The 13,302-nt window shown below is 35.9% G+C and overlaps 2 protein-coding genes across 5 annotated transcripts; one reads left to right on the plus strand and one right to left on the minus strand.

Moving 5' to 3' along the window:
* Positions 1 to 1,431: 1,431 nt before the first annotated feature.
* Positions 1,432 to 4,346, plus strand: LOC110897716 (ABC transporter G family member 8). The gene is made up of 2 exons (XM_022144445.2): positions 1,432 to 2,730; positions 3,668 to 4,346. The coding sequence occupies exons 1-2, from the start codon at positions 1,481 to 1,483 to the stop codon at positions 4,230 to 4,232; spliced, it is 1,815 nt and encodes a 604-aa protein (XP_022000137.1). The 5' UTR covers positions 1,432 to 1,480; the 3' UTR covers positions 4,233 to 4,346.
* A 2,770-nt stretch (positions 4,347 to 7,116) lies between these two features.
* LOC110897718 (trafficking protein particle complex subunit 1) lies at positions 7,117 to 13,044 on the minus strand. Of its 4 annotated transcripts, none has more exons than XM_022144447.2 (5): positions 12,696 to 13,044; positions 10,957 to 11,071; positions 10,307 to 10,425; positions 8,340 to 8,395; positions 7,117 to 7,417 (listed from the first exon to the last, which is right to left on the minus strand). In XM_022144447.2, the coding sequence occupies exons 1-4, from the start codon at positions 12,917 to 12,919 to the stop codon at positions 8,344 to 8,346; spliced, it is 510 nt and encodes a 169-aa protein (XP_022000139.1). In that variant the 5' UTR covers positions 12,920 to 13,044; the 3' UTR covers positions 7,117 to 7,417; positions 8,340 to 8,343. The 4 variants fall into 4 exon arrangements, with proteins under 4 accessions (XP_022000139.1, XP_022000138.1, XP_022000141.1 ...); XM_022144446.2 differs by having other exon boundaries at positions 8,335 to 8,395; XM_022144449.2 differs by having other exon boundaries at positions 7,159 to 7,486.
* Between the last annotated feature and the right edge of the window lie 258 nt (positions 13,045 to 13,302).

Raw genomic sequence — 13,302 nt, forward strand, 5'->3', positions numbered from 1 at the left:
TGCCACCACCCTCTCGCACCCCTGCAACCACCGGCCCTCTTTGTCTCTTACAGCAGTCCCCCGTCGGTGAACCTGCAACATAATCCGGTGAACCTGCAACTCAATCCGGTGAGCACCTCCACCCAAATCGGTTTACCATGTGTTGTTAGATTTGTAGGTTTGTTGTGGATCTGGTGAACCTGCGGTGAACCTGTAAGTCAATCTGGTGAGCACCTCCACACAAATCGGTTTACCATGTGTTGTTAGATTTGTGGGTTTGTTGTGGATCTGGTAGTGTAGTGTTGTTGATAAGATTTTGGGGAACTTAAGGGGATTAGGGGTTAGGGCTTTTTTCCAGTGGTGGTGGTTGAGGTTGGGTAGTAGCAGCGGTGGTCGGTGAGGTCCGGCGGCAGAAGGGGATGTGTGGTAATGACGTGTTGGCAGTGGTGGTGGTCTCAGGTCTGTTAGCAGAAGGAGAGGGGTGGTGATGACGTGCTAGTGGCGGTGGTCTGTTACCTGAAATGGATGGGAGGTGGTTGATGAATGGTGATATTGGGTTTGTAGTGGCCGGATACGGCGGTGGTGGTGGTGGCTGGGATACGGTGGTGGTGGTGGTGGAGGTTGATTGAAGAGAGAGATGGAAGAGGTGGGGTATAGTTGAAGGAAGAAGATGAGCTGGGCAAATCAACTGGTTATTTATCTTCAAACATTATTTTGGACCAAAATGACTAAAATGCCCCTGAGGGTAAAGACAAAATAGCAGGGTCATTAGTGGGGAATCTGACCTGATTTGAGATTTGGACTAAAATGGCAACAAAATGCAAACCACAGGGACCCAGATGTAATAAGTTTGAGATTTGGACTAAAGTGGCAAAACTGGTCAAACCACAGGGACCAAAATGGCAGTTTACTCAATGTAAAAAATAAATATATTTAAACAAAGTGGGGCTCACAATTCTCTTCATCATCACCCCAACCCACCCTCATCATCAACGACCACCCTCCACCATATTAGCTTTTGCAAGCACCCTTTCCCCTTATGTATTCAATTAACAAGCTTCATACAACAAACACATCACTAATTTAAAAGTTACAAATACTTAATTATTAATTAACAATTTATAACTTTTGCAAACCAAGATGACTGTAATATTTCACAGTTGATAAAAGTCAAATAGAAAATAGGATGATAAATGAATTGTTTTCTAGTGCCATTTGTCTGCAAATTTTGTTTGGAAATGGTGAATTATTTTTGTTCACGGATCCCTCTTAGGTTATCACCCATGTGACCATATTTTGTCCACAGATGCTTCATTATATCACCTTTTTTTTTCTGTCACGGATTAAATTATAATAAATACCATAATTCTTTGTTATATCTGTTTTTTTATTAAAAATATAAATTTATATGATACATCCAAACATGTTAATTTTAACTATTTATACAACAACTCACCTCACACCCTCTTTTCTAATCTCTCAATAATTCCTCACACCCACCATGGAAGAACCACCACCACCTTCATCGCCGCCGCCGTCATCACCGTCGTCACCACCGCCACCTATTAAAACCTACACTTTAACAGCCACTTCAATATCCTACACAAAAACCCCAACTACCACCACTAAAATCACCTCCTTTTTACTCTTGAACCCATGCATCAGCGTCACATCACCACCCTCCATCCTTCAGGACATTTCTCTCACCGCGTACCCGTCCCAAATCCTTGCCATCGTCGGCCCAAGCGGGGCGGGAAAATCGACCCTCCTCGACATTCTAGCTACCCGAACCGCCCCCACCACCGGCACCCTCCTCCTCAACTCCTCCCCCATGACCCCGTCAACCTACCGCAAACTCTCCGCCTACGTCCCCCAACACGACTACTCCTTACCCGTCCTCACCGTCTCCGAAACCTTCGCCTTCGCCGCCCGCCTCCTCCAACCAAAAACCACCCAAATATCCACCCTAGTAACCTCTTTAGTGACCGAGCTGGGGCTAACACACGTAGCCCACACCAAGCTCGGTCACAACCTCTCGGGGGGCGAGAGGAGGCGTGTCTCCATCGGCCTGAGCCTCCTCCACGACCCCGGAGTCTTACTTCTAGACGAACCCACATCCGGGCTCGACAGCACCTCGGCTTACACCATAATGCAAACCCTAAAATCGATCGCAACCGCACGTCGTAGGACCATAATCTTATCAATCCACCAACCAAGCTTCAAACTACTTACAACCATTGATAGAATATTATTACTTTCAAAAGGGAAAGTTGTCCATCATGGAACTTTACCTTCCCTTCAAGAAAATTTACTTTCCAACGGTTTTACACTCCCACCGCAACTGAACTCACTCGAATACGCCATGGAGATTCTAACTCAATTACCCGTAACCAAACCCGTTACACAAACATCACCAACGGACTTAACGCAACTTGTTGGGATCAAACATGATCATATTCAGTACCGAAGCTCTAGAGTTGAGGAAATTGTGGCATTGTATGGTAGATTTTGGAAGATTATTTACCGTACTAAACAGCTACTTTTGACAAATACTTTGCAAGCATTGGTTGTGGGGCTTGTTTTAGGGACGATATATATTGATATTGGGTTTGATAAAACAGGAGTTGAGAAGAGGTTTGGTTTGTTTGCGTTTACGTTAACGTTTCTGCTTTCTTCTACGACCGAAACGTTGCCGATTTTCATTAATGAGCGGCCGATTTTGCTACGGGAAACATCTGGTGGTGTTTACAGGTTACTATCGTTTCTTATAAGTTATTATACAAATGAGTCTTTAACATATAAAATAAATAGCGTTAACGTAAGAAGTGAGTGGGAATTTTTTTTTTCTTTTTCGAAAATTCTTTTTCTATCTTATTAAGCTCGTATTTTAAGACAGGAAACATCTGGTGGGGATTATTATTATTATTATTATTATTATTATTATTATTATTATTATTATTATTATTATTATTATTATTATTATTATTATTATTATTATTATTATTATTATTATGAGGGAAAAGGAGATTATGTCAATGTTGACTAATGATTTTGACAAAATAGTTTTTGAGTTTTGAAATTTTTAATCAATTATTGTTTAACAAGTGTTTTTTAACGCATCGGATTTTAGTCTTAGCGCGACATATTTCATTATTGGCGTGCGGCAGATCCATTCTTCTGCGCCATATAGAAATCTACGGCGCCAGGATAGAAATCTGTTGTGCCAGGTTAAAATCTGTTGCTCCGACCGAACAAGGTGACATGTAGAAGCTTTTAGTTGGTTGAAAGAGTTATTTGAAAAACAAGAATAGTCGAATGTTTTTGTAAAATTTATCGTTCAAAATAGTCATTTTTATTATTTTCCCTTAATTTATTATACAAAAGATAGGCGAAATGATATTTTCATAAATGAAAATAATCAAAGCTCTTTTTTTGTCAAATTTGTATATCAAAATGACATTTTGATGATTTTCTCTTAATTTATTGGATACAAAAGGTGAGCGAAATGATATTTTTATAAAAGAAAATAATCAAAGCTTTTTTTTTTTGTCAAATTTGTATATCAAAATGACATTTTGATGATTTTCTCTTAATTTATTGGATACAAAAGGTAAATGTTATAGATTCTCACCGTTCAAAAAAAAAATATGTTAACTGATTTAAACTTATAAATGTACATGAAACACAGGTTATCATCGTATCTGATAGCGAACACCCTGGTGTTTTTCCCGTATCTTCTAGCCATCGCGATCATCTACTCGGTCTCAGTCTACTTCCTAGTCGGTCTATGTCAAACATGGCAAGCGTTCGGCTACTTTGTGTTAGTAATATGGGTCATTGTCCTAATGGCTAACTCGTTCATCCTATTCTTGAGTTCGATCGCACCAAACTACATAACCGGAACATCACTAGTGACCATACTTCTCGCGGGGTTTTTCCTCTTTTCGGGCTACTTCATATCGAAAGAAAGCATGCCAAAGTATTGGTTGTTCATGCATTACTTCTCAATGTACAAATATGCTCTTGATGCTATGTTGATCAATGAGTATTCATGTTTGACCAACAAGTGTATGATATGGTATGATGAAAAGAGTCAAACGTGCATGATGACTGGTGCTGATGTGTTGGAGAAAAAAGGGCTACATGAGAATCAAAGATGGATTAATGTTTATATATTAATTGGGTTTTTTGTGTTTTATCGCGTGCTTTGTTTTTTCTTCTTGGTTAGAAGGGTTTCAAGATCAAAAAAGTAAGAGATTGATCAAGAAAACTTGGATTATTTTTATAATGTGATTAACATAAATGCAAATTGTTAAACGTTGGGTATTTATGTTAATGATATTTGATTTGTAAACGGTTAGATTATACCATTTTGTGTTCATCTTGGAACCGTATGAGTAAATTATAGTATTTTGTGTTGTCTTTATACCGTATGAGCATTTCATGTGTCGAATTTGACTTGTATACTTAGAGCATCTTCAATCGGAAGTACTAAAACGCTAGTCACATGGTTATTTTTACAGCCAAAACGCCTGTACTTCCTTTCTCTCCTTCCCTTCTCACAGAGTTTTTTGCTAAAATAGTGCTACTTTCAAAATAATTTTCACAACTAATGCCATGCTCAAAAAATTTTCACAAGTAAGGCTAATGCCATTGTAAATGGCGATTTTTCATGAAAAGTAGGCTATGACAGGGAATGTAAGTTTTAGTCATTGGGTTTTCCAGAAATTGCCATTGAAAATGGCGATTTCTGGTACAAATCGGCTGATGCATTGGATATGTACCAGAAGTCGCCATTTGCAATGGCAAGTTCTGAAAAACTCAATGATTAAAGCTTACGTTCCATGCAAATTCCCTGTCATAGCCTACTTCTCATGAAAAATCGTCATTTGCAATGGTATTAGCATTACTTGTGAAATTTTTTGAAACATGGCATTTTTTTTTAAATGTTAGTTTTGATTTTTACTTTTTTATTTACAATGTGTGTGTCAAGTATTATCTAAATCAGGTTAAATTATTAAAATAAAATTGTTAATTAAAGAAATGAGTTACATGGAATCTAAAAACCTTGTAATTTTTGTTGTCAAAGGTATGATGAAAAACATGGTAGCGATGTGACATGTTTTTATTGAAGTTTTATGAAAACTATTTTTAAGAATTGTTAATGTGTTTTACAAACTTATCTATCAAGAAATACAACGTTCTGAAGCGGTTTTGGTGAACCCCACGAAAATGAAAGTGGATTCGATATTTGTGATGAACACAGGCGATGACGTGGCAAATACATTGTATCACATGCATGTCACTAGAGTTACTACAACTACAAAGGTGTCAGCTTATTTATTTATTTATTTATTTATTTATTTATTTATTTTCAATTTTAAATTGTAATAATTGGTATTTAAATAATTGTATAATAATTAGTTAGAATTTAGAAGAGAACGGTCCATAAATGCTCTGAGAGTCTGGGGTCGTCAACTTATTGTGGAAAGGTACCTCTCTTTGTGTTGTCGAATATATTTAATATTTAAAACTGACATATATTTAATATTTATTTACTACCATTATGTTCATTAATTAAATTATTTTTTTAACAGCAAGGAAAGACACACCGGGCGCTATGGCCAAGGTCAACTACTCAACCACCGCCAGCCTCTTGACTCTCCCAGATGCGCAGAAACCTGACCTCCACTCTCCCAAATCACAACATTAGAAATTAATGGGTGAAATCAATGTTACAGCAGCAACAACAATAGAACATTTCACTTTCTTATCAACCATTCACTGTCAAAAAAATTCTGGAAGTTTATAAATATTTATGTCATTTACCCACAACTATTTTTTATAAATCTATTTTTACTATGCATGAATATTTTAGAAATTTATAAATATTTTTTCTGCTAAAAAATAAAAATTTATGAACCACTTTTAAACCTCTTCATATCGCATAAATACAAAATATAATTCAATTTTGGTTGATAAAGAAAATCCAACCTCTTTCATTTTTTTTAAATCTTTCCTTAAACCTAATATATTGGAGATGATCTCATATTCTAAGTGCAACTTGTGATTATAAAAAAATAAATTAAATAATAGCACTATAAGGAACCAACAGAAAGGATGAAGATGAACCAGGGGTGTTAGGTAAGTATTGTTTGAGAATTGGCATGTGAAAGATTAAAAGGACCAAACAAACATTAACGGGCATGTTCATGATCATTCGCTTTATGTTAATCAAAGAAATGAACGAAGTCGAAAACTTAAATGAACGAAATTTTTTATTCGTGTTCGCTCATTAAAATTTCTAAAGCTCAGGCCTAAAGATCATTAGACTTTGTTCATTTAAGTGTTCGAATCCATCCATTAGTCCAATTAATGTTAGACGAACGAATATGAACAAGCCTTCATTTTTGTTGGATTCATTTACATGATGTTATATATTCTTAAAAAATTCTCTCTTTAAAAATCTCCTATCAAACATTTGATATGACTTAATTGTGTATGGCTGTGAACAATATAATATTTGAACTATATAAAAATGTTAATTAAGAAATTCTTTGTAAATAATAGTACTATAAACATTTCTGGTATAGGGATTTTTGTCCTGAGAAAGGTGATGATGCTAAATTTGTCCATAGAAGACAAGAATGTTGTATTCACGGGTTTCTTCTGTCTCAACTTTTTTTTTCTTTTTATCGTTTCTTTACCCACCAACTTGTGGAATATATATATGTGTATATATATTGTGGGCTGCAACTTGATACGAGTTTAACCCCTACTCAGTGGTCTATGCATGGTCCGATTACGTCGGTCTTGATAATTTTTGAAGTCAAATCGCTAACTACGATTTAAAAACTAACTACAAATCAATATGACAGTGTTGGTTGAATCAGCATGAAAACGGTTCGGTTATGGCGATAAAACAACTCACTAAGAATGAGTCAATCTTGTATAAAGGGCTCAGAGGTAGGGTTGACACGCGTTGGTCGGGTGTATTTGAGGAGCATGGGAATGTAGTATTATTGGAAGTTAATCCTAATCCGAAGCGGGTTCAAGATAAATCAAAGGAAAAGAAGATTAATGTTTGGACATTTGTGTAATATTTGTTTAAAGTACAATATTTGTGTACCAGACATATTCGAAGAGCAACCCCGGTGGGTAATAAAAATCCATTCGATGAGTACGTACGCATGGGAAGAACATTTAACCATCTAGCATCCATTATACATTAATCTGTCTTTTAAAGCAATAACAATATCGAACAGGTAACTGTGTTATGCATGAATACATTTATCAAGTATCAAACAGATAAAAGAAGCAACTCTATACCCTTTAGGAGAAAATAGTTCAAATGATGCATCACATAATAATAATATCTCAGAAGCAGGTTTAGAGATCAGCAGCATGTCAACCCTTGTATACCAAATGTTTCTTTCACCTGCTCCCGAATTGGATTGTAAAAACATATCATTATCGTCCAAAACAACTTCATTCTAACTCATGAATCCTAGTTGGCACATGATGTTTTAACAAATAAATAATGTGTTAAATGTGATTACAAAAACTATACATAATATATATATATATATTTTTTTTTTTGAGTTAAATGTCATTTTAGTCCCTGTGATTTGGGCAGTTTAGTCCAAAGGTTTCATTTTTCGCCTGTGGGTCCAAAAAGGTTTCACCATTGCCATTTTAGTCCACTGGGTTAACTCCATCCATTTTTTCTGTTAACAAAACAGAATTACATATAAAATGACCGAATTGTCCTTCTCGTTAACAGAAAACATGGATGAAGTTAACCCAGTGGATTAAAATGGCAACGGTGAAACCTTTTTGGACCCACAGGCGAAAAATGAAGCCTTTGGACTAAACTGGCAAAATTGCCCAAACCACAGGGACTAAAATAGCATTTAACTCTATTTGTTTATAAAGCCTTTTAAATTTTAGAAGGTTATTTTATTGAACTTCGTATGGATTTCGACCCATTTGATCTGTTTAGAGGATATACGTTACTTATTCGACCCATTTATAATGAATGGGTTGAAATAACCACCTCTAACCATAGTGATACAAACCCGGTTAAGGATCGCCCATCACAAAAGGAAACGGGTCAGACCCGAATTACCTGGAGCATATAATTTTAGTTCCAAAATTCGCAGGGAGAAGTTAGTTCAATAACTGTTGATTATGTTTAGTATTAATAGTTTGCTCTTGGTCTTATTGAGTGTCGATGTTTTTTTATTATCAGAAACCTTGTAATTGGAAAATAGCCCATCTCGATTATCCATATGTTTCTTGTTTTAATCTAATCTGAAATTCAGTTCTTATCGACACATAGTGATGAAGAATTACCTTACCAAATTATCCGAGACCTCGCACGTATTGGTCAAGAGTTGTGTTGAATAACTCGCTTCTGCACAAGCAAACACAAAACAGTTGAGATAATATTAAAAATTTTGATACAAACAATTCATCTACTAGGGTGCTTGTATTCCAAGTATACAAAAACCAGAAACTGTTTCTTTTAAACTAGGGATTTTTACATATTTCCCCTTCTTAAGAGGGCTTATTACATATTTACCCAATCAGAAAATTCAATTACATATTTCCCCTTCCTAAACTATACATATTACATATTTCCCATTTTCATTAAAATTACTCTTATTGAATTCCCATTTTACCCTTATTAAACTTATTAAATGAATATTTACATATTTCCCCATTCATCTTGTAAATATTCATTTAATAAGTTCAATAAGGGTAAAATGGGAATTTCAATAAGAGTAATTTTAATGAAAATGGGAAATATGTAATATGTATAGGAGTAAATTACGTTTTTGGCCCATGTGGTTATATCACTTTTACTATATTAGCCCAAAATAAGAATTTTTAACATATCTGCCCCCATGGTCTCTATAACTAACCATTTTGGCCCCTAAGTCTAACCATTTTAGCCCCCATGGTCTCTATAACTAAACCATTTTGGCCCCCATGATCTCTAGACTTAGGGGCCAAAATGGTTAGTTATAGAAACCGTGGGGGCAGATATGTTAAAAATTCTTATTTTGGGCTAGTATCTATGTTGTCAAAGGCGCAAGGCGCACTTAAGGCGCACGTGTCTCGCCCGGAGCCTAGGCGCAAGGCGCTAAAAAAGCGAGGGCTTTTTTAAGTGAGGCGCAGAGTATAAGAATACTAGTTTTAGGGGTTTTAGACTTGTTTAGGGCTAGTTTAATAATAGGCCTTAACAATTATTACATTAATATTAATACTATTTTACAAATATACAATAAAAATCTAATTATTGTATATATAATTCATGTAAGAAAAATAAAAGTTGTTATAAATAAGAAAACAAGATATAAACAAGTCAAAATATAAAAAAGTTAATAGTAGTAAACTATATCAAAAATATAAAAGGAAAGCCCAAAAAATGAAAGGTTAATTGAAAGATTTATGGCACAAATCGTGGATACAGAAATCTCAGTAGCAAATAAAAAGGAAAGCTCAAATATAACAAAAATAGAAAAGGAAAGCCCAATATTTTTTAAATACGCAAACAATAAAACCCTAGGAGTATATGTCAAAGAAAAGACTGCCGCTCTTGCAAAATAGAAAAGAAATTGAAGGAACGTGAGAAGAATGAAGACAAAGAAGGTGATTGCTGCACTTGAATCGGTTTGTCACTCCTTTATCTTCTTCATTGCGCCTCACATATTTAACGCCCGCGCCTTTTCTCACCAGCGCCTGGCTCTGGGCGCTCGCCTGAGCAGCGTTTTTACAGAAAAAACCCATATTCTCGCCTGAGCCACCACCAGGCGCTATAGCCGCGCCTCGCTGCGCCCGGTCGCCTAGGCGCGCGCCTCACGCGCTTTTGACAACATAGGCTAGTATAATAAAAGTGATATAACCACAGGTGCCAAAAACATAATTTACTCTATGTATAGTTTAGGAAGGGGAAATATGTAATTGAACTTTCTTGTTGAGTAAATATGTAACAAGCCCTCTTAGGAAGGGGAAATATGTAAAATACCCTTTAATCTATAATCCAAAAATATTCAATTTAGTAAGTTAATTCGCGTACTCTGATCATGGTCATTATACAAGATTATGATTTTAATCTTGTAGGATCAAAAACTCATGCAGTACTGATCTAGATGCATTATCACAGTGAACACATACGAATACGAGTCTTAGGGTTCAACAATAAGAAACAGGTTGGCGTTGTGTTTTTTCTCATATCATTATAATTATAATACAATTCAAAAACAAGTATCGGGTGGGTCCTATCATCTAATTTTAGTTATTTGTTAAGTGCATTGCTGACCTGATTGGTGTTCCTGGAGTGTACAGTGGATTCTTCACAACATACTCAACATACAGATTGTAAATGTATTTCAAAGAATCTCTCAGATCACTAGCTTTGGGATGCGTGACAAGGATGATCTGCACAACAAATACCAAAGATGATACTTGAAAAAGAACACGAATGATAAGTTTAAACAATTAAAGTGTACTCTCATTTCTGCCATGGTTAAATACCATAGTTGTTAATGGCGAATAGCAACAAATAGCAATAAGGTACCTATATGCTACATAGCGAATAGCGATAAATAGCGGGCGGCTTTTATAAATAGCAATACACTAGAAAAAATATTCTAAAATTCTATATGTATAGTATATCAAAATCCCTTGTATATATGCTATTTTACATGTATATTTAACAAAAACCTAACATCTGTTATATTTAATTGCTATTTATATTAAAAATAAAAAAACTGCCACTGTCATCGCTATCTACGCTACAACCCTAATAGCGAGCCTAACCCTATATGCTACGTAGTGCGCTATAGTGATCGCTACGCTCGCTATTGACAATTATGTTAAATACAATACATACAATCAAGAAAGCCAAATCGAATTAGTAACAATGAATCATATACACAAAAAATAAATCAATCAACAAGCTTTACAGACCTTTATCCCTGACGGACTTTCCATGAAACTCAACTTGTAAGTATTAGTACGAAAGCTGTGAAACGAACAACCTTGTCCAGGTAACTGAGGCACCCCAAGATTCCCCTTTTCAGCACTGCCCAACAGAACAATACCACAAATATATAACAACTATAAATGCAAGTAGATATAGAGTGATCGCTTACTCAACCACCATAGAGGGTTGTTTGGATATGCGTATAAACTAAATTCTCAAAATCAAGTTGGGACGTTTGGCTAAAGACGATTATAAATCCAATACCTTAATCACTTAAACGCCAAATAGCATGTAGAAAGTTAACCTAACAAATATGAAGATATAATTGGACACTTAACCCTCAAATTGCAATTATCACTCACAAATGTAACATCCAATTAAGCAGTTAATGCGGTAAAAAAATCGGATATCGGTCAAGGACCGATATTTGATATATCGGTAATCGCGGTGGGATATTGGTAATTTTAATATCATGCAGAATTTATATATATAGCAATTTAACACTAACAATTGTAGCAAGTAGGAACTAATTAAGACTTATAACACTAACATTTAACACTTATAATTTATAATTAAGACTTAAAACACTAATAGCAACAATAAGATGAAAGACGAATGCTAGAACTAAGAAAATAGGTACTGATATCGGGAAAATCGGTGATAGATCGGCCAAATATCTGTCCAATATCGGTCAATATCACCGATAATATCAGTACCAATATTATGCACCGACATCTCACCAGGAGACCGATAACCGATATATCACTGATATATCGCGATATTAACTACATAGCATCCAAACACCTTCGTTATATACAAAAAATAGTGCACTTCAATCATGCATGTCTCTCTCTCGTTAATCACTAGCATGGTTTTAAAAAACGTTTGAGGCGTGTGCCTCAAGGTGCGCCTCGAGGCGAAACGGCCAAAAAACGAGTCTGAGGGGCGCCTCATGGTGTTTTTAATGTATATTGGCTTCAGAGGGGCTGAGGTGCTAAGAAAGCTGCGCCTCAGGGGATTTTGATAGTTGTTTTTTATGTTTTTGACTTTTTGTGTCAATTTCAAGCATTTCATGTCTTTTTTAAGTGTGTTTTTGATGATTTTGATGAATCTGATGATGAAATTAGTTAGTATTATTATTTTTATAATATATATATAATTTTGATATTTATTTATTAGTACTGCCTCGGCCTTACGCCTTGTTTCGCCTCGAGGCTTACGCCTCGTGAGCCGAAGGGAAAACGCCTTTCCGTTCTTTTAAACCTTGATCACTAGTTAGGGCACAGATCAAAGAAAATTCAGGCCAAAATTACATAAATCTCCATAAACAACTAAAACTTTCACTAGAATCAAATGAGCCCTAGAATCGTAGAACAAATAATGAGTAGAACTATATTCGCAATAATCAACTTGTGATGTTTAGCTAAAAACAATTATGCATCCAGTTCCTCCTAAATCACTTAAAAGCCCAAACAGCATCTAAAAACTTAACCTAACAAAACACCAAAATATAACTGATTACCTTCTTCAAAGAACAAATTCAGCATCCAAACACCTCTATTATTATACACAAAAAAAAGCATTCACTTCAATTATGACATCTCTATCTCTCTCATTAATCACAAGTGTTAGGGCACAGATCGGGTGAATTAAGTGCATAAACAAGTAATTAGCTAGCCCTAAGGTATAAGGGAAATAAAAGAAGAAAGTATAGAAAAGAAACCTAGATGGATCCATTTTAGCGGTTAGGGATTTGAGTGAAAAAAGGAGACCGAACATGAGTTTATGATCCTGATTGGAATTGAGTGTACGCAGAGGTCGATTCCACTCGCGGTAAAGCAAACAAACGCCGTTTCTGTTGAAGATGTACATCATATGCGCATTGTTGCCGGATGCCGTCGGTACCGGCGGTGATGGACTGATCTCGGAGCCTCCGAAGAACTGCATTGCTCAATTGTAAGTTGTGTTTTATGGTGAGCGATGGAGATGGAGTCAACAGTCGCCGATGTTGCTCTCCGATCAGTGGCTCGATGACGATGGGTGGGTGGGTTTACATTGAGGGTGAAAAATGTGGGCTAAATAGGTGTGACCTAAACACGAATTGTTTAACCCGGTCCGTTTTGTAAATGGATCGTGTTAGTCAACTCAAAATCTTTTTTACGTGTCGTGTTCAGATCATGTCAAAAATCGTCACCCCTCTTGGTATCAACTCAAGTGCTCACATCCGAAAAAGCGCAAAGAAGCTCTATGATTGATATGTAACTCGACCCTGAGGTTGTGTCACAACTTTGTTCTATAGAGAGTTCGATTCACTCTTGGTTAAAAACGGC

This window comes from Helianthus annuus, chromosome 13 (genome assembly GCF_002127325.2).
Source record: "Helianthus annuus cultivar XRQ/B chromosome 13, HanXRQr2.0-SUNRISE, whole genome shotgun sequence".
Lineage (NCBI taxonomy): Eukaryota > Viridiplantae > Streptophyta > Magnoliopsida > Asterales > Asteraceae > Helianthus > Helianthus annuus.

Excerpts from the sequence above, each read along its gene's own strand:
- LOC110897716 (XM_022144445.2), top strand. The coding sequence starts at position 1,481 with ATGGAAGAACCACCACCACCTTCATCGCCGCCGCCGTCATCACCGTCG. Across the intron at positions 2,731-3,667 it reads ACATCTGGTGGTGTTTACAG|GTTATCATCGTATCTGATAG; the intron begins GTTACTATCGTT and ends CATGAAACACAG.
- LOC110897718 (XM_022144447.2), bottom strand. The coding sequence starts at position 12,919 with ATGCAGTTCTTCGGAGGCTCCGAGATCAGTCCATCACCGCCGGTACCG. Across the intron at positions 11,072-12,695 it reads GCTAAAATGGATCCATCTAG|TGCTGAAAAGGGGAATCTTG; the intron begins GTTTCTTTTCTA and ends TCTGTTGGGCAG. Across the intron at positions 8,396-10,306 it reads ACTCCAGGAACACCAATCAG|AAGCGAGTTATTCAACACAA; the intron begins GTCAGCAATGCA and ends TTGCTTGTGCAG.